Genomic DNA, 24041 nt, shown 5'->3' with positions numbered 1-24041 from the left:
CGGGGGGGGACCCGTCCCGCCCCGGTGTGAGCCAGCAGCAGCGCGCCAGCCAGCGCAAGGCGCAGGTGCGGGGCCTGCCGCGCGCCAAGAAGCTGGAGAAGCTGGGGGTCTTCTCCGCCTGTAAGGTGAGCACGGGGGGCACCGGGGGGTCACCGGGGGTCACCGGGGGGTCCCAGCTCGTACCTCCCGAGCGCTCAGTACACTGCCCCGCAATCCCATCCCCACCCGCAGCTCGGTTTCTTGCCGTGGCCGGGATTCGAGAAGGTGGGCCGTCGGGAAAAGCAGCGTGGCTCAGTGGAAACTGTGAGCCCACTGTTGGGTAGGGACTGTCTCTAAATGTTGCCAACTTGGACTTCCCAAGCGCTCAGTACAGTGCTCTGCACACGGTAAGCGCTCAATAAATACGATTGATTGTTTGGAAAGAGCCCGGGCCTCCCCCTTTTAGACTGTGAGCCCACTGCTGGGTAGGGACCGTCTCTATAGGTTTCCAACTTGGACTTCCCAAGCGCTTAGTACACTGCCCCGCAATCCCATCCCCACCCGCAGCTCGGTTCCTTGCTGTGGCCGGGATTTGGGAAGGTGGGCCTTTGGGAAAAGCAGCGTGGCTCGGTGGAAACTGGGAGCCCACTGTTGGGTAGGGACCGTCTCTAAATGTTGCCACCTTGGACTTCCCAAGCGCTTAGTCCAGTGCTCTGCACACAATAAGCGCTCAATAAATACGGTTGATTGACTGGAAAGAGCACGCGTCTCCCCCTTTTAGACTGTGAGCCCGCTGTTGGGTAGGGACTGTCTTTATATGTTGCCAACTTGGACTTCCCAAGCGCTCAGTCCAGTGCTCTGCACACAGTAAGCGCTCAATAAATACGATTGATTGATTGATTAAATGCCATCATTATTACTCTCCTGATGGTTGCGGGGGTCTCGGTGAGCCCACTGTTGGGTAGGGACCGTCTCTATATGGTGCCAACTTGGACTTCCCAAGCGCTTAGTACAGTGCTCTGCACACAGTAAGCGCTCAATAAATACGATTGATTGATTGGAAAGAGCACGGGCCTCCCTCTTTTAGACTGTGAGCCCGCTGTTGGGTAGGGACCGTCTCTATATGTTGCCAATTTGTACTTCCCAAGCGCTTAGTACAGTGCTCTGCACGCAGTAAGCGCTCAATAAATACGATTGATTGACTGGAAAGAGCCCGGGCCTCCCCCTTTTAGACTGTGAGGCCACTGTTGGGTAGGGACCGTCTCTAGATGTTGCCAACTTGGACTTCCCAAGCGCTTAGTCCAGTGCTCGGCACACAGTAAGCGCTCAAGAAATACGATTGATTGATTGGAAAGACTCAATTTCTTGCCGTGGCTGGGATTTGAGAAGGTGGGCCTTCGGGAAAAGCAGCATGGCTCAGTGGAAACTGTGAGCCCACTGTTGGGTAGGGACCGTTTCTAAATGTTGCCACCTTGGATTTCCCAAGCGCTTAGTCCAGTGCTCTGCACACAGTCAGCACTCAATAAATACGATTGATTGATTGATTGGAAAGAGCCCGGGCCTCCCCCTTTTAGGCTGTGAGCCCGCTGTTGGGTAGGGACCGTCTCTAGATGTTGCCAACTTGGACTTCCCAAGCGCTTAGTCCAGTGCTCTGCACACGGTAAGTGCTCAATAAGTACGATTGATTGGAAAGAGCACGGGCCTCCCCCTTTTAGACTGTGAGCCCACTGCTGGGTAGGGACCGTCTCTATATGTTGCCAACTTGGACTTCCCAAGCGCTTAGTCCAGTGCTCTGCACACAGTAAGCGCTCAATAAATACGATGGATTGATTGGAAAGACTCGATTTCTTGCTGTGGCTGGGATTTGAGAAGGTGGGCCTTTGCGAAAAGCAGCGTGGCTCAGTGGAAACTGGGAGCCCACTGTTGGGTAGGGACCGTCTCTATATGTTGCCAACTTGGACTTCCCAAGCGCTTAGTCCAGTGCTCTGCACACAGTAAGCGCTCAATAAATACGATTGATTGATAGGAAAAAGCCCGGGCCTCCCTCTTTTAGACTGTGAGCCCACTGTTGGGTAGGGACTGTCTCTATATGTTTCCAGCTTGTACTTCCCAAGCGCTTAGTCCAGTGCTCTGCACACAGTAAGCGCTCAGTAAATACGATTGATTGATTGGGTTCAAATCCCAGCTGCGCCACTTGTCATCTGTGTGACTTTCCTTCCTCTCCCCCTCCTTCCTGCCTTATTTCCTTCCCCTCCCCGCAGCACCTGTATATATGTTTGTATGTATTACTCTATTTCTTTTATTTGTACATATTCTATTATTTCTTTTATTTGTACATATTTATTCTATTTATTTTATTTTGTTAATATGTTTTGTTTTGCTCTCTGTCTCCCTCTTCTAGACTGTGAGCCCGCTGTTGGGTAGGGACCGTCTCTAGATGTTGCCAACTTGGACTTCCCAAGCGCTCAGTCCAGTGCTGTGCACACAGTAAGCGCTCAGTAAATACGATTGATTGATTGATTTGGAGTCAGAGGTCGTGGGTTCAAATCCCAGCTCCACCAGTTGTCATCTGTGTGACTTTCCTTCCTCTCCCCCTCCCTCCTGCCTTACTTCCTTCCCCTCCCCATAGCACCTGTATATATGTTTGTACGTATTACTCTATTTATTTATTTTATTTGTATATATTTATCCTATTTATTTTATTTTGTTAATATGTTTGGTTTTGTTCTCTGTCTCCCCCTTCTAGACTGTGAGCCCACTGTTGGGTAGGGACCGTCTCTAGATGTTGCCAACTTGGACTTCCCAAACGCTTAGTACAGTGCTCTGCACACAGTAAGCGCTCAATAAATATGATTGATTGATTGAGTTGGAGTCCGAGGTCACGGGTTCGAATCCCAGCTCCGCCAGTTGTCATCTGTGTGACTTTCCTTCCTCTCCCCCTCCTTCCTGCCTTACTTCCTTCCCCTCCCCACAGCACCTGTATATGTTTGTACGTATATTTATTTATTTTATTTGTACGTATTCTCTTTATTTTATTTTGTTAATATGTTTGATTTTGCTCTCTGTCTCCCCCTTCTAGACTGTGAGCCCGCTGTTGGGTAGGGACTGTCTCTATATGTTGCCAACTTGGACTTCCCAAGCGCTCAGTACAGTGCTCTGCACACAGTAAGTGCTCAGTAAATATGATTGAATGAATGAATGAATCCGTACGATCTGATGAACGAATGAATGAACTGGGGGGCCGGGGTCACCGTGATGCGGGGCTTGGGACCATTCATTCAGTCGTATTGATTGAGCGCTTACTTATTGAGCACTGTACTAAGCGCTTGGGAATCAATCAGTCGTATTTATTGAGCGCTTACTGTGTGCCGAGCACTGTACTAAGCGCTTGGGAAGTACAAGTTGGCAGCACATAGAGACGGTTCCTGCCCAACAGCGGGCTCACAGTCTCCAAGGGGGAGACAGGCAATCAATCGTATTTATTGAGCGCTTACTGCGTTCAGAGCACTGGACTATATGTGGCCAACTTGTACTTCCCAAGCACCTAGTACAGCGCTCTGCACGCAGTAAGCGCTCAATAAGTACGAATGAATGAATGAATGAATGAACTGGGGGGCTGGGGTCACTGGGAGGCGGGGCTTGGGCTCACTTGGGGGCAAGGCCTGGAGGATAATAATAGTGATAATGCTGTTTGGGTAGGGACCGTCTCTATATGTTGCCAACTTGTACTTCCCAAGCGCTTAGTACAGTGCCCTGCACGCAGTAAGCGCTCAATAAATACGATTGAAGGAATTTGTTAAGCGCTTATTATGAGCCAAGCACTGTTCTAAGTGCCAGGCGGGGGGGTACAAGGTAAACCAGATTGCCCCTCCCCATCCCCCCTGCCTTACCTCCTTCCCCTCCCCACTGCACCTGTGTATGTGTATATATGTTTGTACAGATTTATTACTCCATTTATTTGTTTATTTTACTTGTACATATTTATTCTATTTACTTTATTTGGTTTTTATGTTTTGCCTGTCTCCCCCTTCTAATAATAATAATAATAATAATAATGTTGGCATTTATTAAGCGCTTACTATGTGCAAAGCGATGTTCTAAGCGCTGGGGAGGTTACAAGGTGATCAGGTTGTCCCACGGGGGGCTCACAGTCTTAATCCCCATTTCACAGATGAGGTAACTGAGGCCCAGAGAAGTGAAGTGACTTGCCCAAAGTCACACAGCTGACAATTGGTGGAGCCAGGACTTGAACCCATGACCTCTGACTCCAAAGCCCGGGCTCTTTCCACTGAGCCACACTGCTTCTCCAGACTGTGAGCCCGCTGTTGGGTAGGGACCGTCTCTATATGTTGCTAACTTGTACTTCCCAAGTGCTTAGTACAGTGCTCTGCACACAGTAAGTGCTCAATAAATACGATTGAATGAATGAATGAACTGGGGGGCGGGGCCTGGAGGATAATAATAGTAATAATGGTATTTGTTAAGCGCTTATTATGAGCCAAACGCTGTTCTAAGCGCTGGGCAGGGGGGGATACAGGGTAAACCAGGTTGCCCCACGGTGGGCTCACAGTCTCCATCCCCATTTCACAGAGGAGGGAACTGAGGCAAGGAGAAGTTAAGTGACTTGCCCAAAGTCTCACACAGCTGACAAGTGGAAGCAGCGTGGCTCAGTGGAAAGAGCCTGGGCTTTGGAGTCAGAGGTCACGGGTTCAAATCCCGGCTCCACCACTTAGCTGCGTGACTTTGGACAGGTCACTTCTCTGGGCCTCAGTTCCCTCATCTGTAAAGTGGGGATTAAGACCGTGAGCCCCCGCGTGGGACAACCTGATCACCTTGTAACCTCCCCAGCGCTTAGAACAGTGCTTTGCACATAGGAAGCGCTTAATAATAATAATAATAATAATATAATCATTACATAATTAATAATAATAACACATAATAATAATTATATAATCATACATTATATAATTAATAATAATAGCATATAATAATTATATAACCATACATTATATAATCAATAATAATAACATATGATAATTATACCGTATATAATTATTATTAATAATAATGATGCGGTATAATTATAATAATTATTATTATTATAAATGGCGGAGTCGGGATTAGTACCCATAACCTCTGACTCCCAAGCCCCAACCTCTTTCCATTGAGCCACGCTGCTTCTCGAGCCGCGGTCACCTGGGGGATTGGGGTCACCGGGGGCGGCGGGGCCTGGGTAGCCGGGCGGGCATCCGAGGGCACGTCCCGCGGGTCTGTGGCCGAGGCCGGAGCGGAGCACGGAAGCCCCCGGGTCGCGGGGCGGGCGCGTTGGCGGCGGCTCCGGCGGGTGACGTTGGCACCGGCGGTCGGGCTTCCCTTCAGGCCAACGACTCCTGCAAGTGCAATGGCTGGAAGAACCCGAATCCCCCCACGGCCCCCCGCATGGACCTACAGCAGCCGGCTGCCAACCTGAGCGAGGCCTGTCGCAGCTGCGGGCACGCGCTGGGTGAGTGAGAGGGAGTCGGGGAGGGGTGATGATGATAATCATCATCGTCATTATTATCAAGGCATTTGTTAAGCGCTTGTTGCTGTGTGCCAGGCACACAGCAAGCTTATTGCTTGCTCATTGTGAGAAAGCTCACATTTTATTGTGACAACGAAACGAAACATGTGGACAGGTGTCAAGTCATCAGAATAAATAGAAGTAAAGCTAGATGCACATCATTAACAAAGTAAATAGAATAGTAAATACGTACAAGTCAACCCACATATTCAATCCATCACTAAATCATGTTGGTCCCACCTTCACAACATCACTAAAATCCACCCTTTCCTTTCCATTCAAACTGCTACCATATTAATGCAGTTACCGATCCTATTCCACCTGGATTACTGCATCGGCCTCCTTGCTGACCTCCCAACCTCCTGTCTCTTCCCACTCCAGTCCATTCTTCCCTTTGCTGCCCGGATCATTTTCCTACAGGAACGTTCAGGGCATGTCACCCTGCTCCTCAAAAAAACTGCAGGGGTTGCCCATCCACCACTGCATCAAACAGAAACTCCTCACCATTGGCTTTAAAGCACCCCACCACCTTGCCCCCTCCTACCTCACCTCGCTATTCTCCTCCTCCTCTGGTGCTGATTTTCTCACTGTGCCTCCATCTCGCCTGTCTCACCACCGAACCCCGGCCCCCGTCCTACCTCTGGCTTGGAACGCTTTCCCTCCTCCAATCCGACAATTACTCTCCCCTGTCTTCAAAGCGTTATTGAAGGCACATCTCCTCCAAGAGGCCTTCCCAGACTAAGCCCCCCCTTTCTTCTTCCACTCCCTTCTTCATCACCCTGACTTGCTCCTTTTTTCTTTCCCCCTCCCAGCCCCACAGTAATTATGTACATATCTGTAATTTACTTATTTGTATTGATGTCCATCCTCCCCCTCTAGGCTGTAAGCTCGTTGTGAGCAGGGAATGAATTTGTCTATGTTTGTATTGTACTCTCCCAAGCGCTTAGTACAGTGCTCTGGGCACTGTAAATGCTCAATAAATACTATTGGATGAATGAATGAATAACTAGGTGTTCACTACTCTTCTTACTTTGCTCTCATCCCTCTTGCAAACCTCCAGGAGGCCTTTCCAGACTGAACCCCTTCCTTCCTCTCCCCCTCGTCCCCCTCTCCATCCCTCCATCTTACCTCCTTCCCTTCCCCGCAGCACTTGTATATCTGTATATATGTTTGTACATATTTATTACTCTATTTATTTATCTTACTTGTACATATCTATTCTATTTATTTTTGTTAGTATGTTTGGTTTTGTTCTCTGTCTCCCCCTTCTAGACTGTGAGCCCGCTGTTGGGTAGGGACTGTCTCTATGTGTTGCCGACTTGTACTTCCCAGGCGCTTAGTACAGTGCTCTGCACACAGTAAGCACTCAATAAATACGATTGATTGATCTGCTCCCTTGGCTGCCCCTACACCTCATCTTCCCCCCACAAATCCTCTCCTCCACCTCATTATAGTTGACATTCCATCACTGTCCTCCCTGTCTCTCAAGCTCACCATCTGGGTGTAATCCTTGATTCCTCCCTCTTTTTCAGTATTTCAGTCCATCAGTCATTGTCAGTCATATTTATTGAGCTCTTACTTTGTGCACAACCCTGTACTAACCACTTGGAAAAGTACAAGACAGTTGGTAGCCATTATCCCCGCTCTCAAGGAGCTTCCAGTCTAAAAGGAGAGACAGATTTAAATAAACTACAAGTAAGTACAAGGAAGCAGCATGGTCTAGTCGAAAGAACACAGGTCTGGGAATCAAAGGACCTGGGTTCCAATCCTGGCTCTGTCTGCTCTGTGACTCTGTTTCCTCCTCTGTGAAATGAGGATTAAATCCTACTTCCTCTTAGACTGGGAGCCCCCTGAAGGAGAGGGATTGTGTTCAACATGAGCATCTTGTATCTACCACAGTGCTTGGTACATGGTAAGCATTTGACAAATACCATTAAAAGACGTTATAATAAATAATGATGATATTTGTTAAACTCTGATTCATTCAGTCCTATTTATTGAGCACTTACTGTGTGCAGAGTACTGTACTAAGTGCTTGAAAAGTACTTTATGCCGGACACTGTACTGAGGGCTGGGATGGGTACAAGCAAATTGAGTTGGACACAGTCCCTGTCCCGTGTGGGGCTCGCAGTCTCAATCCCCATTTTGCAGATGAGGTAACTGAGACACAGAGAAGTGAAGTGACTTGCCCAAGGTCACACAGCAGACGTGGCAAAGCAGGGATTAGAACCCATGACCTTCAGACTCCCAGACCTATGCTGTGGGGGAGGGACTCGGTGGATGGGAGAGGCAGTAGGTAAGGAAAATAGGGTCGGGGATAAGGGATTAGCCTGGGAAGGCTTCCTGGAGGCAATCTGATTTCTGTAGGGTTTTGGAGATGGGGAGACTGCTGGTCTGCCAGAAATGTGGGAGGAGAAGGAAGGAGGGTGAGAGCAGGAGGACGATGGCAAAAGAGGCGAGAGTGAGGCACAATGAGCAGGTTGGCATGAGGGGGAAAGTGGGTGGGCTGGGTTGTAGTGGGAGAGGAGTGAGGATAAGTGAGGGGGAGAAAATGGACTGACCGTCTTGAGGGTGAGGGGTTTCTGTGTGATGCAGGGATGGATGGGCAACCATTGGAGAAACTGAAGTGGGAAGATGGGTGCAGAGCTGTTTTGTATTTTTTTAAACGTTCCCAGAAGTATAGGCTGGAGACACAGATCAGAGAGGAGGTTGGTGTGAAAGTTGAGGCAAGATATGACAAGGTCTTAAACCAGTTTGGATGGAGAGGAAGGAGCAAATTCTGGAGATAGAATGGACAAGGTTTAGTGACCGACTTAATATGAGGGATGAAGGAGAGAGATAAGTCGAGGATCATGCCAAGGTAACAGGCTTGTGAGGCAGAAAGCATGGTGGTGGTGTTTACTGTGATGGGAAAGCTAGGGGAGGAGAAAATTTGGGAGAAAGGAGGAGCTCAGTTTTGGAGAGGTTGTGTTTGAGGTGATGGAGAGATCCTTCTCTCTTTCTCCTTCCCTACACTATCCTCGGGGATCAGTCCTCTGTTTACCCCCAAAACATTTGTCTCTCCACTTTCAAGGACCCAAGGACCCTCAATTCAAATCAACAGTTTAGTGGTGGAACCACCAGATTGGGCAGTAGTTGTTATCAACAATCTCACCTATAACCTCTAACTTCTCTGACCCCACCATGTCCCCTCAGTCCCCTTCCCTGTCCTCCTTTCCCAGCACCCACCCTCGTCCCCCTCCATCCATCACCTTCCCGATCCCTGTTATCCCGTCCCAGAGCCGCCCCTCACCCCCCTCCCCTCCTTCTGGCCCCCATCGGCTCACTCCCAACCAACCCCTCCTTACCCCTCGTGCCATCCCTTCCCCCAACAGCCACTGCCAAGTGCAGCCTGTGGAAACCCCGGCTCCATCGAATGAAAGCTTCTGTTGATCCTCGACCTGTGCCTGACCTAATCACCGCTCCTCCTCGCAATCACTGAAACCTTGCTCTCCCCAGAAGACATGTCTCCCCTACCGTTCTCTCTAGCGGTGGCCTCATCTCCCACTCCTCCAGACTCACTGGGAGAGGAGCCAGCTTCCTTCTCACTTCCCAATGCCATTTTCACCCCATTTCACCTCTCCCTTCTTTTGAGCCCCATATACTAGTCAAAGTTCCCCTCCCCACAGCACCTGTATATCTGTATATATATGTTTGTACCTATTACTCTATTTATTTTATTTGTACATATTTATTCTATTTATTTTATTTTGTTAATATGTTTGGTTTTGTTCTCTGTCTCCCCCTTCTAGACTGTGAGCCCACTGTTGGGTAGGGACCGTCTCTAGATGTTGCCAACTTGGACTTCCCAAGCGCTTAGTACAGTGCTCTGCATACAGTAAGCGCTCAATAAATACGATTGAATGAATCCCCCCCTTACCTCCTTCCCCTCCCCACAGCACCTGTATATATGTATATATGTTTGTACCTGTTACTCTATTTATTTTATTTGTACATGTTTATTCTATTTATTTTATTTTGTTAATATGTTTTGTTTTGTTGTCTGTCTCCCCCTTCTAGACTGTGAGCCCACTGTTGGGTAGGGACCGTCTCTATATGTTGCCATCTTGTACTTCCCAAGCGCTTAGTACAGTGCTCTGCACACAGTAAGCGCTCAATAAATACGATTGATTGATTTACCACCCCCAGGCCCCACCTGTAACTTTCTGAACCATTTTGATCCCTTTCTCAAATTCCTTCTCTCTTTCTCCATCCCTACAAAGATCCTCAGGGACTTCAATATCCATGCGGATGTTCCTGACAACTGCCCTGCTGCCGGATTTCAATCACTCCTCAACTCCACTGACCTCCTACTCCACCCCAGTCATCCACTCACCAACTTGAACATACACTCAATCTCACCATCTCTAGTCACTGAATAATCTCTACCCTCACCAACTCTGAAATTCCTCTTTCCCTGCCACACACTCCCTCCCCACAAATTTGCCCTGTTCCCTCACCGTGTCCCAACCTGACTGTCACCCTGTCCCTCACAGAGACCTCCAAACTTTTGACCCCATCCAATTTTCTCAAGTCATCATGCCCCATTTAGTTTCCATACCCAAACCAGCTTCCCTTGATGACCAAATTAACGCTCTCAACACCACCCTCTCTACTGAACCCCAGCCTTGCTTGCTCCCCTATCCCTTCGCCGATCTCATAGAACGAAGCCACAGCCCAGGATCACCTCCACAGTTCACTTCCTTCACTCCTGTGCACGAGCTGCTTAGCGCTACTGGAGGAAATCCAAATATCAGGCCCACCTCACCCACCTCAACTTCATCTTCACCTGCTCCAACTCTGCTCTGTGCCTCGCCACACTAGTCCTCCATCCTGATGGACTCGAATGCCCACTGTCCACACCAACTGTTTTTGACTTTTAGCTCCCTCAGTACCATCACATCCCCCATGTCTCTCCCCTGTTGACCTTGCTATCTACTTCATCAACAAAATTGAAGCCATCAAGTGTGACCTCCTCCACATTTTCTTCTTACCTCTCAAGGTCCTGACTCCTCCAACTTCCACATCCACTCTCTCATCCTTCCCAGCTGTCTCTTGAGAGGAGAGCCATCTCCTTTCAAAATGTGGCTTCGTCACCTGCATCTCCGACCCCATCCCTTCGCGTTTTAAAAGAACATTTGTGTCCACCTCAAGTCCTCCTTTTCGGGCTCCTTTACTGGCTCCTCTTCTGCCTCCCACTCCTAACTGAAAGGGAAGGGGGGATGGTCCCTCAACGCTTCATTCTGGGCCCCCTCTGTTGTCCACCCACTGCCTTGGGATGCTCATCTGCTCCCACGGCTTCAACTTGCATCTCTACGTCAGTGACATCCAAATCTGCATCTCCAGCCCCTACCTCTCCTCCTTTCTGCCATCCTTCATTTCTTTCTGCCTTCAGGACAGGTGGATTTGGATATCTCGCCTGTCACCAGAACCTGTTGTTTCTTCCTCCGTAACATTTCCAGGATCGTCCCCTTCTCCATCAAAAAGGCCTCTCCGCTGGGCCAGGCTCTTGTCCTATCCCGACTCAACTACCGCCTCAGCCTCCTCACTGACCTCCCTTTCTCCAGACTCTCCCCTCTCCAGGCCTCCGTACTTCACTCTTCTGCCCCTATCACTTTTCTAAAGTGATATTCAGCACACATCTCTTCATTCCCCCCAAATCTCAAATGGTTTGTCCATTTCTCTTCATGTCGAGCAGAAACTCCTGATTGAGTGCTCTGGAGCTAACAACCGGTTCTCTCCCTGTCTTTTATCTACTCTTTTTCCACTACCCCCCAACTCGCACTCTTCATTCTTCTCTCTGGGCGTCGTTCTTGGGCTTCCCACTCCGTGGAACTCCCTCTCCCTTTATAATTGACAGACCAGTGTTCTCCCCATCTGCAAAGCCCACCTGAAACTGCCCTTCCTCCAGGAGGCCTTCCTTGATTAACCTCTAGTCTTCCTACTTTATATTCCCCATCCCTCGTATCCTCCCTCTTCACTTATGTGCATATCTTGTATACTGTATTATTTCATCCCATCTGTAATTCATTCAAATGACTGTCTCCCCAGCTAGATTGCAACCTCCTCGAGGGTAGGGGTCACGTCTACTAGTTTGTATTGTACTTTTCCAATTCACTCATTCCTTCGGTGGTATTTAATGAGAGCTTTCTGGGTGCGGAGCACTGTACTAAGTGCTGTGAGAAGCACTAGTGGAGAGAGCATGGCCCTGGGAGTCAGAGGGCCTGGGTTCTAATGCCAGCTCCTCCACTTGTCTGTTGTATGACCTCGGGGAAGTGACCTCGGTCACTTAACTTCTCTGTGCCTCAGGTACCTCATCTGTAAAATGGGGATTTAGGCTGTGAGCTCCACATGGGACATGGACTGTATCCAACCTGATTATCTTGTATCTACCCCAGTGCTTAATGAGCCCCAGAGCTTAGATTTTGAATCTACCTCAGGACATAGTAAGCACTTAGCAAATACCACTAAAGAAATTAAAATGGTACATAAATGAGGGAAGATTGGATACCTGAAGACCAAACAGCACTAGGCCACAGGGGCAATGGTGAACACATAAGAGTCCAAAAAGGTGGGCAGATCGGGTTTTGGGGCTCACTGACCAGCAAGAGAGGCTGCAGCAACGTCAGTCTTTCCATCATTCTAAAGCTTTTGGAGGCCAAACATCACCACCATAATCTTTTTCCACCTCTATCGGGCAAGGCTACCGGTCGATTGACTGATTGTGGCAGGGTGGGGTGAGGAACGACGAAGTGGAAAATCCGGGGAAAACGAAGGCTGAGGGGGTCCACTGGATCAAGGGTGTCTCAGAGGCTGGGGGGAGCGGGTGGGCCCCTCCAACCTCCGCCTCTCTCCCCACACTCAGCTGACCACGTGTCCCACTTGGAGAACGTCTCCGAGGACGAGATCAGCCGGCTGCTGGGCATGGTGGTCGACGTGGAGAACCTGTTTATGTCCGTGCACAAGGAAGAGGACACTGACACCAAGCAGGTGTACTTCTACCTGTTCAAGGTGAAGCCCGGCGCGGGGGGCTGGGGGACCCGGGAGCGCCGGGCGGGGCTGGGGCCCCTTGGGCGTGCTCACCTTCAGCGCCACGCTGGGTCTCCTCCTCCTCCCCCGCCTCCAGCTCCTGCGCAAGTGCATCCTGCAGATGACCAGGCCCGTGGTGGAGGGCTCCTTGGGAAGCCCCCCCTTCGAGAAGCCCAACATTGAGCAGGTACGGCCGCAGAGGCGGGGCCGGGCCACTCCCTGAGCCAGAGAGGGGCTTTGTCCCGGGTGCTCAGTTGCTCTGCCGTGGTCCCCTTCCATCCCCCCGGGCGCCTCCTCCAAGAGGCCTTCCCAGACTGAGCCCCTTCCTTCCTCTCCCCCTCGTCCCCCTCTCCATCCCCCCCATCTTACCTCCTTCCCTTCCCCACAGCACCTGTATATATATATATATATATATTTGTACATATTTATTACTCTATTTTACTTGTACATATCTATTCTATTTATTTTATTTTGTTAGTATGTTTGGTTTTGTTCTCTGTCTCCCCCTTTTAGACTGTGAGCCCACTGTTGGGTAGGGACTGTCTCTATTTGTTGCCAATTTGTACTTCCCAAGCGCTTAGTACAGTGCTGTGCACATAGTAAGCGCTCAATAAATACGATTGATTGATTGATTGATTGATTGAGGCGATGTAGGGAAGAGCCAGAGAGGGGGCAATGTATCCTGTGTGTGGTGACCTGCCCTGGCAGACAGCTTATCTGTCTGTCTGTCTGTCGGTCTTCTTACCTTCCTCTCGTCCTCCTGGCCGCCACGCCCGCCCCTCCTAGGGCGTCCTGAATTTCGTCCAGTACAAGTTCAGCCACCTGGCCCCCAAGGAGCGGCAGACCATGTACGAGCTGTCCAAGATGTTCCTGCTGTGCCTCAACTACTGGAAACTGGAGACGCCCGCTCAGTTCCGCCAGCGCTCGCAGGCCGAGGACGTGGCCACCTACAAGGTCAACTACACCAGGTAGCCCAGCCGGGCCGGGGCCGGCCGAGGGGTCCCGGCCCCAGATCCGGGGGAGGGGGTGGCCGTCTGGTGACCGGGCTCAGCGCCCCACCTCCCCGTCCTCTCCCCCCCCCACAGGTGGCTGTGCTACTGCCACGTCCCGCAGAGCTGCGACAGCCTTCCCCGCTACGAGACCACCCACGTGTTCGGCCGCGGCCTCCTCAAGTCCATCTTCACCGTGACGCGGCGCCAGCTCCTGGAGAAGTTCCGCGTGGAGAAGGACAAGCTGGTGCCCGAGAAGAGGACGCTGATCCTCACCCACTTCCCCAAGTACGGGCCCCACCCCGGGGGACACGCGCCCGCGTGTGCCACCGGACCCGTGGTCATCGCGATGGGGACAAGGGTGGAAGGGTCAGGTGGTTCCTGAGGGGCACAGGGGGAGGTTTAATGCAGAGGTGGAGGGGCCGGCTTGGGTTTGGGGATTACCACAGCGCTGACCCTGAGGTTCCGTCCCCTCACCCCTCCCTCTTTCCCTTCTCCCCCCTTCCCACAGGTTCCTGTCGATGCTGGAGGAGGAGATCTACGGCGAGAACTCACCCATCTGGGCAGCTGGTTTTACCCTGCCCGCAGCGGAGGGGACTCAGCTTGGGCCCCAGCCAGGTGCCTGGGGATCCGGGCGTGGGCAGGAGCGGGACAGAGGCTGTGCCATCCGGGTGCCTCACAGGGCAGAGTCTGCCCTCGGTCCCTCGGCCTGACCCCCGTGTATTGCAGCCGCCGTCAGCGCCACGGCCGTGCCCACCACCCCGCTCTTCAGCTCCAGCCTGGGAGGCGGCAACAGCAGTGGCGGCAGCGGCGGCAGCACCCTGAGTGCCCGGGACGCTGGTGCGGCCGAACCCCTGCCAGGTGGGTGCCCGCAGCAGGGGCGTTGGGGGCGGGGGTCCCCCGGCCCCTCGGGTCCAGCCGTTTCTTGGCCTCCAGGCCTCCGTCTGCCAGCCTGTCTGTTGGTCCAGGCGAGAAGCGGAAACTGCAGGACAGCCTGACCCTGGAAGACGCCAAGCGGCTGCGGGTGACGGGCGACATCCCCATGGAGCTGGTCAACGAGGTCATGCTGACTGTCACTGACCCGGCCGCCATGCTGGGCCCCGAGGTAGTGGCTGCTGGCGTGGGACCCCACCCCGCCCCGCGAATGTCGCGTGGGCCTCCCTTGACCCCCGCCGTCCCCCGCCCCCAGACCAGCCTGTTGTCGGCCAACGCGGCGCGAGACGAGACGGCGCGGCTGGAGGAGCGGCGTGGCATCATCGAGTTCCACGTGATCGGGAACTCGCTGGCCCCCAAGGCCAGTCGGCGACTGCTGCTCTGGCTGGTCGGCCTGCAGAACGTCTTCTCCCACCAGCTGCCCCGCATGCCCAAGGAGTACATCGCCCGCCTCGTCTTCGACCCGTGAGTGTCCCCGCCGTTGAATGGGGTCTGGTCGGGGCGGGTGGACAGGTTCTGTCCCTGGGAGGTCAGGGATTCCCAACTGTCCCCCGTCACTGGATCCAACCGCTTCCTGACCCGGGGGGGCAGGGCCTCTCCCTGGGAGATTGGGAGGCCCCAGCTGACCCTTGACACTGGCCCCGACCTCTCCCTGACCTCAGAGACGCAGGGAGAGGGGCGGGTCCTGTCCCTGGGAGGTCGGGGAGCTCCTCCTATCCCCCCCATGCTGATGCCACCTGCCCCCCAGGAAGCACAAGACGCTGGCTCTGATCAAGGACGGCCGGGTCATCGGGGGCATCTGCTTCCGCATGTTCCCCACCCAGGGCTTCACCGAGATTGTCTTCTGTGCCGTCACCTCCAATGAGCAAGTCAAGGTGTGTGTGTCGGTGTGTGTGTCCCCCACCCCCCGCCAGCCCCTCATTGGCATAGTCCAGGTGCCTGGACTCTCTCTCCTCTGGGATCGACCCACTCCTGAGGGTGGGGGGGAACACAGCCCCGGGGCTGTTGCTCTGCCTGCTGGGGGTCTCACGGCTCTCAGCCCCCTCAGCTCCTCCTGGCTCAGCGCTCAGGGAGCGGGAGTCCCTGGGCCATGACCTCCACCCCCTCCCCATCCCCCCACCCCACAGGGCTACGGGACGCACCTGATGAACCACCTGAAGGAATATCACATCAAACACGGGATCCTGTTCTTCCTCACGTACGCCGATGAGTACGCCATTGGCTACTTCAAGAAGCAGGTTAGGGGCTTCCCCCACCCTCACCGCAGTCACACAGAGACACTTGTGCAAACACACACACACAAATCAATATCCAGCTGTAGGCTGGGCCCTCATGCAGTCCAATTACAATCCATCCTCCTGCTGCGGGGGCCGGGGAGGAGAGTGGGGGTGAAAGGGGGCAGTTTGGAGGCTGACCAGTGCCCCCACTCACCCCCGCTTCCCCCTCCATCACCTAGGGCTTCTCGAAAGACATCAAGGTGCCTAAGAGCCGCTACCTGGGCTATATCAAGGACTACGAGGGGGCCACGCTGATGGAGTGCGAGCTGAACCCTCGTATTCCCTACACCGAGCTGTCCCACATCATCAAGAAGCAGAAGGAGGTGCGGCTGGGGGGCCGGGGGGATCTGGAGTGCTCAGGGCCGGGGTCCCCAACACGTCCCGGCTCACGGTCCCCGTCCCCCCGGCCCAGATCATCAAGAAGCTGATCGAGAGAAAGCAGGCACAGATCCGGCGTGTCTACCCTGGGCTCAGCTGCTTCAAGGAGGGCGTCCGGCAGATCCCCGTCGAGAGCATCCCTGGCTTGCGTGAGGCAGGGGGCCGGCCTGTGGGCGGGGGGGTGGTCCTGCCCTCTGGGACAGTGACCGCTGCCTGGAGCCTGGGGCTTAGAAAGGTCCCAGGATTCAGGGACGAGGGGGAAGCGGGAGGGCAGGCTGGGGCAGCTAAGAGTCTTGACAGCATCCTTGTCCCCCTCTGCCCATCCCGCTCTCTCCTTACCCTCATCTCCCTGACCCCTTCTTCCCATCCCCCTGCGTCCACAGGAGAGACAGGCTGGAAGTCCCTTGGGAAGGAGAAGGGGTGAGTTGGGGAATCTGGGTCGTGGGAGTGCCTCCCTGGGGGGGTGGCCTGAGGTCAGGCAGGCGTGAGAGGGGAAGGGGCTCAGTCCCTCCTTATCTTCCACTCCTCAGGAAGGAACTGAAAGATCCAGATCAGCTGTATACGACGCTCAAGAACCTGCTGGCCCAGATTAAGGTACCCCGACCCCACCCCGCCCCTGCCCCAGCCCGGCCTTGGTGTCTCTGGGAGAGGACAGGTTTGAGGCCCCCCACTCTTCCGGGGAACGGCCAGCCTGGGAGGGAAGACACGGTCACAAGGGCAGGCCCCACCTGCACAGACAGTCAGACTGATATGGTTTTGGCAGGAGAGAGTTGGAGGCGAGAGGTCCAGGTAGGGCAGGAAGATTGGAGAGAACGAGGGGGAGGGTGGAGTCAGCCCAGAGTGGCTTCCTGGAGGAAGTAGCCTTTCATTGAGCCAGGTGAGGAAGGAGGGAATACCTGACTGTCTGTGCTGGGCACCCACGGCCATGTGGGTTGGACTGGGGAAGAACCCCCTCCCTCCCTTCCGCCCCCCATCCAGACGCACCCCAGTGCCTGGCCCTTCATGGAGCCCGTGAAGAAGGCCGAAGCGCCGGACTATTACGAGGTTATTCGCTTCCCCATCGGTGAGTCCCCAACGCCCGCTCGACCAACCCGTCAACACTCATGCCCAGACCAATCCCATTCCACACTGCCCCCCGACATCCACGTGCCCGGTCACTGTGCCCCTCCCCGCCCCCAGACCTGAAGACCATGACGGAGAGGCTCCGAGCCCGCTACTACGTGACCAAGAAGCTGTTCGTGGCAGACCTGCAGCGGGTCATCGCCAACTGCCGAGAATACAACCCGCCCGACAGTGCCTACTGCCGCTGTGCCAACACGCTGGAGAAGTTCTTTTACTTCAAGCTCAAGGAGGGAGGACTCATCGACAAGTGACGGTCCTCCCCGGGAGTGGTCCCACGCTCGAAACTTGAGGGGGAGGGAGGGCCAGTGGTCTGCCCTGGAGGCCCCGTGTCTCGTGGGCTGGTAGGGGTTGAGGGGGGAGGCCGTCAGGGGAGGGGAGGGAGCCAAGAGCCAGGTTTCTCTTCCTTCTCCCTGGGCGTTAATGAAATAAAGTCCTGCCTTGTTTTTCAGCCCCGACTCAGCATCTGCTCTTGGGGGTGGGGGGGCCCAAAGAGGGGTGATTGTTAAAGCGCTTACTCTGTGCTGAGCACTGAACTTAGATTATTCTTTTCATTCATTCAGTCATATTTATTGAGCGCTTACTATGTGCCGAGCACTGTACTAAGCGTTTGGGAAGTACAAGTCGGCAACATATAGAGACGGTCCCTACCCAACAATGGGCTTACAGTCTAGAAGGGGGAGGTAGACAACAAAACGAAACATGTAGACAGGTGATTAGAACCCAGGTTCTTTCAACTGATATCCTTCAGCCCTCCTTCTGCTTCTGGGTTTTGGGCGGGATTCACAGCTCCATGCCCCCGTCAACCGATCAGTGGTACTTTTCTGAGTGCCTGTGCCATTGTACTAAGAACTGGGAGAGTGGACGGGTAATATGTTACTTCTTTGTGTTATTCTTTCATTCAGTCATATTTATTGAGCGCTTACTGTGTGCAGAGCACTCTACTACGCATTTGGGAGACTACAATATGACAGTAAACAGACACATTCCCTGCCCGCAACAAGCTTACAGTCTAGAGGGGGAGAAAGACATTAATATAAATAAATTTACACATATGGACATAAATACTTTCCTAAGGGCTTAGTACATAGCTGCCCAGGAGATACTAGTGCTGCTACTACTACTACTGCTTACTACTAATAATAATGGTATTAGGCGCTTACTAAGTGCCAGGAGCTTACTAAGTGCCAGGCCCTTGTCTAAGTGTTGGGGTAGATGCAAGGTAATCAGGTTGGACACAGTGCCTGTCCCACATAGGGCTCACAGTCTTAATCCCCATTTTACAGATGAGGGAACGGAGGCACAGAGAAGTGACGGGTTTTTTTGTATTGTTTTTTGGTATTAACTGCTTACTATGTGCCAAGCAGTGTTCTAAGCGCTGGGGTAGATACAAGGTAATCAGGTTGTCCCTCATGGGGCTCCCAGTCTTAATCCCCATTTTACAGATGAGGGAACTGAAACACAGAGAAGTGACTCGCCCAAGGTCACACAGCAGACAGTTGGAGCTGGGATTAGAGCCCATGACCTGAGTCCCAGGTCCGTGCTCTATCCACTAGGCCTTACTGCTGCAAGGTCTATGTCCCCTGCCCTCAAGGAGTGTACAATTTAACGAGGCACACGGAAATGATTTAATGACACTAAAGAAAAGCAGCATAGTATAATGGGGATTAAAAATGAGCCCCTTGTGGGGCATAGGCTGTGTCCAACCTGATTAGCTTGTATCTACCCCAGCACTTAGTACAGTGCTTGACGCTTAGAAAGTTCCTAACAAATACCATTAAAAAATGAAAACAAAGAGAAAAAGCCCCTAAAAGCTGGAGGAAGAACATGTGCAAAACAGGAAGCTGTATAAACCTCAGGATGAAGCAACTGAATTCATGGAAAAATGCATCCATATATACATATGTAGGAGAATGCTGGGGATAGGATTAAATTACACAGGCAAGGACAGCCTCGAAGCCAATAATAATGATAATGGTACTTGTTATGCACTTTCTATGGGTCAAGGAGTGTTTTAAGTGTTGGGGTAGATATAAAATAATCATTTTGGACACAGTCCCTGTCCCAAACAGGGCTCACACTCTTAATCCCCATTTTACAGGTGGGGTAACTGAGGCCCAGAGAAGTGAAGTGATTTGCCCGAGGTCACGTAGCAGGTATGTGGCAGAGCCGGGACTAGAACCCAGGTCCTGAATCCCAGGCCCGTGCTCTATCCACTAGGCCACACTGCTTCTGTATCTACCCCAGCAGTTTTTCCTTGTGGATGGGTAACAATTGGAGGATTGTGAAGATTGAAAAGTTGTGTGCCCTGCCGTATTTCACCATCATCATCATCAATCGTATTTATTGAGCGCTTACTGTGTGCAGAGCACTGTAGTAAGCGCTTGGGAAGTACAAGTTGGCAACATATAGACAGTCCCTACCCAACAGTGGGCTCACAGTCTAAAACTGTATTTCAGGAAAGTAGTAGTCATGGTATATATCGAACATAAGGAAGTGACCACATTCCTTACCCACAAGGAGCTTATGCGCTAAGGGCGGAGTTGATAAAAATCCCAAAAAGTAACTGAATGTACAATTGATTGAACACATACACACAAAGAATGGGATTTGTATAGCAGCATGGAGTTAAGTGGGGAAAGGCTAGATCCAGGGAGACTATGCTGCAATCTATGGCCTAGTGGAAACAGCATGGGCCTAGCAGTTAGGAGGATGTGGGTTCTAATCCTGGCTCTGCCACATATCTGCTGTGTGACCTTGGGCAAGTCACTTCACTTCTCTGTTCACCTCAGTTGCCTCATCTGTAAAATAGGGGTTGTGAGTGTGAGCCCCTTGTGGGACAGGGATTGTGTCCGACCTGATCGACTTGTGTCTACCCCGTGCTTAGACTAGTGCTTGGCACAAAGTAAGCACTTAACAAGTACCATTATTATATTATTACCAGAAAGATGGCCGATACAGTAATCTGTGATCCAGACGTTAGACCAGGAGGGTAACTATTGAAGTGTAGAAGAGGGAGGTGGGTCCATGGAGAATCTGCAAGAATTAAAGAGCCTCCCCCAGCGCTTAGAACAGTGCTTTGCACATAGTAAGCGCTTAATAAATGTCATTATTAATTAAAGAGGGCCAAAAGGAGTTAAGGATGGCGCCCAGCTTGTGAGGGAGAGTGGTGGCAAGCTCAGCTGAGTTGGGAAAGTAGCGTGCAGGGAATGAGTTAGGAGGGAAGATGAGAAGTTCAGCTTCGGATATGTTTAGTTTGAAGTGTGGATGGGGCAGACAAATGGAGAGGTCCCAGAGGCAAGAGGGAATGCAGAATTGTGGATTTCATTGCCTTGAACCTTCGGATAAATTATTTAACCTCTCCGTGCCTTTCGCTTCCTCATTTGTAAAATGGGGAATTAAATTCTTGTTCTCCCTCCTCAGACTGGGAGCACCATGTAAGGCAGGGCCCGTGTCTGATCCGATTGTCCCAGTACTTAGCACAGTGTTTGACACAGAGTAAGTGCTTAATAAAGTCCATATTCGTAATTTATAGTAGTATGCGGGGCTAGAGAGGAAGCTTTGGGTGGTAACTGAAACTATGCGAGAGGGTGACCTCCGAGCTGGGGGAGAGTGAATTTAGAGTGATAAGGAGGGAGGACACAGAGCCGAGGGTAGAAGTGGAAGAAGAGGAGCTGGCAGACAAGACGGAAAAGCAGTAATGAGAGAGGTAGGAGGGAAACCAAGAAACCACGATGTGGTCAAGCTTTCTGCCTCTGCATCTGTGTGTCCATCTGCAGTTCTGGACGTGAGGCTGGGATGGGGATGGGATTCTACACTGTCCTTAACTTTCCTTGACCTCTCGGCCGCCTTCGACCCTGCAGACAAATCCTTACTCCTCACCGTGCCTCGTTCTCGCCTGTCCCGCCGTCGACCCCCGGCCCACGTCATCCCCCGGGCCTGGAATGCCCTCCCTCCCAACATCTGCCAAGCTAGCTCTCTTCCTCCCTTCATGGCCCTACTGAGAGCTCACCTCCTCCAGGAGGCCTTCCCACACTCAGCCCCTTCCTTCCTCTCCCCCTCGTCCCCCTCTCTATCCCCCTCATCTTACCTCCTTCCCTTCCCCACAGCACCTGTATATATGTATATATGTCTGTACATATTTATTACTCTATTTTACTTGTCCATATCTATTCTATTTATTTTATTTGTTAGTATGTTTGGTTTTGTTCTCTGTCTCCCCCTTTTAGACTGTGAACCCACTGTTGGGTAGGGACTGTCTCTATATGTTGCCAACTTGTACTTCCCAAGCGCTTAGTCCAGTGCTCTGCACACAGTAAGCGCTCAGTAAATACGATTGATTGATTACTCCTTGAAAACCCGAGGCTCCCCATCATCTCCTTCCTCCAGTCAATCCATCATCGGTCTTTATTGAGCGCCTTCTGTGTGTGCAGCCTCGTTGTCTCTAGACTTGTAAGCTTGTTGTGGGCAGGGAATGTGTCTGTTTATTGTTGTACTTTTCCAAGCGCTTAGTAAAGTGCACTGCACACAGTACACACTCAATAAATACGATTGAATGAATAAATGAACTAAGCGCTCAGCATTGATTAGCGTCAGAGCAGGGGGAGGACTCAGTGGTCCTCGTCCCACACACCCTCAGGGGCTTCTGGCCCATCTTCCACGGGGGGCGGGGGCTGCAGGCTCATGGGGTCAAAGAGTGACCACCTGCCCTCCTGTCCCTGCCGGGGCTGGGCGAGGTGGAGGGAGGCCGGTGGACAGAAAGCCGGACAGACTCAGAGACAGATAGACAGTGACGAAGAGATGCACAGGGCCGAGATGTCTGCTTCTCCCCTCCTATCAATCAATCAATCAATCATCAATCAATCAATCGTATTTATTATTGAAAGCACCTAGCTGATTTTCTCCTGGTGGGAGCCCCCCCGCCGCCCCTGGCCCCCCGGCAGTATCTATAAACCAGCCCACCCACTTGGCTGCTCTACTCTTAACCTTCTCACTGTGCCTCCATCTCGCCTGTCTCATTCATTCATTCAATCGTATTTATTGAGCGCTTACTGTGTGCACGGCACTGTACTAAGCACTTGGGAAGTCCAAGTTGGCAACATAGAGAGCCGGTCCCTACCCAACAGCAGGCTCACAGTCTAGAAGGGGGAGACAGACAACAAAACAAAACATATTAACAAAATAAATTGAAATAAATATGTACAAATAGAGTAATAAATATGTACAAACATATATACATATATACAGGTGCTGTGGGGAGGGGAAGGAGATAAAGGGGGGATTCATTCAATTGTATTTATTGAGCGCTTACTGTATGCAGAGCACTGTACTAAGCGCTTGGGAAGTCCAAGTTGGCAACATCTAGAGACGGTCCCTAAACAGTGGGCTCACAGTCTAGAAGGGGGAGACAGACAACAAAACAAAACATATTAACAAAATAAAATAAATAGAATAAATATGTACACATAAAATAGAGTAATAAATCCATCCAAACATATATACATATTTACAGGTGCTGTGGGGAGGGGAAGGAGATAAGGGGGGGGGGAATTCATTCAATTGTATTTATTGAGCACTTACTGTATGCAGAGCACTGTACTAAGCACTTGGGAAGTCCAAGTTGGCAACATCTAGAGACGGTCCCTACCCAACAGTGGGCTCACAGTCTAGAAGGGGGAGACAGACAACAAAACAAAACATATTAACAAAATAAAATAAATAGAATAAATACGTACAAATAAAAGAGTAATAAATCTGTACAAACATATATACATATATACAGGTGCTGTGGGGAGGGGAAGGAGGTAAGGCAGGGGAGATGGGGAGGGGGATGAGAGGGAGAGGAAGGAGGGGGCTCAGTCTGGGAAGGCCTCGCCACCAGTGTTGGCTCAGTGGAAAAGAGCACAGGCTTTGGAGCCAGAGGTCATGGGTTCAAATCCTGACCCTGCCGCATGTCAGCTGTGTGACTTTGGGCAAGTCACTTCACTTCTCTGGGCCTCAGTTCCCTCATCTGTAAAATGGGGATTAAGACTGTGAGCCCCCCGGGGAACAACATGATCACCTTGTAACCTCCCCAGCGCTTAGAACAGTGCTTTGCACATAGTAAGTGCTTAATAAATGCCATTATTATTATTATTATTGTTATTATTATTATTATAACCCCTGGCCCATGTCCTACCTCTGGCCTGGATCACCCTCCCTCCTCCAATTTGCCAGACAATGACTCGCCCCCTCCCAAAAGCCATATTGAAGGCACATCTCCTCCAAGAGGCCTTCCCAGACTCAGCCCCACTTCTCATCTCCCATTACCCCCAGGAGAAGCAGTGTGGCTCAGTGGAAAGAGCCCGGGCTTTGCAGTCAGAGGTCATGGGTTCAAATCCTGGCTCCGCCAATTGTCAGCTGGGTGACTCTGGGCAAGTCGCTTCTCTGGGCCTCAGTTATCTCATCTGTAAAATGGGGGATTAAGACTGTGAGCCCCCCGTGGGACAACATGATCACCTTGTAACTTCCCCAGCGCTTAGAACAGTGCTTTGCACATAGTAAGCGCTTAATAAATGCCATTATTATTATTATTATTCTCTGTGCCTCAGTTACCTCATCTGTAAAATGGGGGATTAAGACTGTCCCCCCGTGGGACAACATGATCACCTTGTAACTTCCCCAGCGCTTAGAACAGTGCTTTGCACATAGTAAGCGCTTAATAAATGCCATTATTATTATTATTATTCTCTGTGCCTC

General features: G+C 51.6%; 1 protein-coding gene across 1 annotated transcript in view; it reads left to right on the top strand.

Annotated features, from left to right (window-relative positions):
* The window catches only part of KAT2A (lysine acetyltransferase 2A), a 29454-nt gene extending 11700 nt beyond the window's left edge, over positions 1-17754 (top strand). Inside the window, 18 exon segments of the mRNA XM_038754256.1 lie at positions 2-125; positions 5359-5482; positions 12444-12589; positions 12705-12794; positions 13394-13575; positions 13693-13884; positions 14108-14214; positions 14326-14457; positions 14565-14701; positions 14786-14994; positions 15278-15404; positions 15657-15767; positions 15986-16129; positions 16219-16333; positions 16568-16604; positions 16715-16778; positions 17163-17247; positions 17364-17754. Of these exon segments, the coding sequence (XP_038610184.1) occupies positions 2-125; positions 5359-5482; positions 12444-12589; positions 12705-12794; positions 13394-13575; positions 13693-13884; positions 14108-14214; positions 14326-14457; positions 14565-14701; positions 14786-14994; positions 15278-15404; positions 15657-15767; positions 15986-16129; positions 16219-16333; positions 16568-16604; positions 16715-16778; positions 17163-17247; positions 17364-17557 (2320 nt within the window). The 3' untranslated portion in view covers positions 17558-17754.
* The last annotated feature ends 6287 nt before the right edge of the window (positions 17755-24041 follow it).

Source organism: Tachyglossus aculeatus, chromosome 11 (assembly GCF_015852505.1).
Source record: "Tachyglossus aculeatus isolate mTacAcu1 chromosome 11, mTacAcu1.pri, whole genome shotgun sequence".
NCBI classification, from domain to species: Eukaryota; Metazoa; Chordata; class Mammalia; order Monotremata; family Tachyglossidae; genus Tachyglossus; species Tachyglossus aculeatus.
This window is presented reverse-complemented; position numbering and strand designations above follow the sequence as displayed.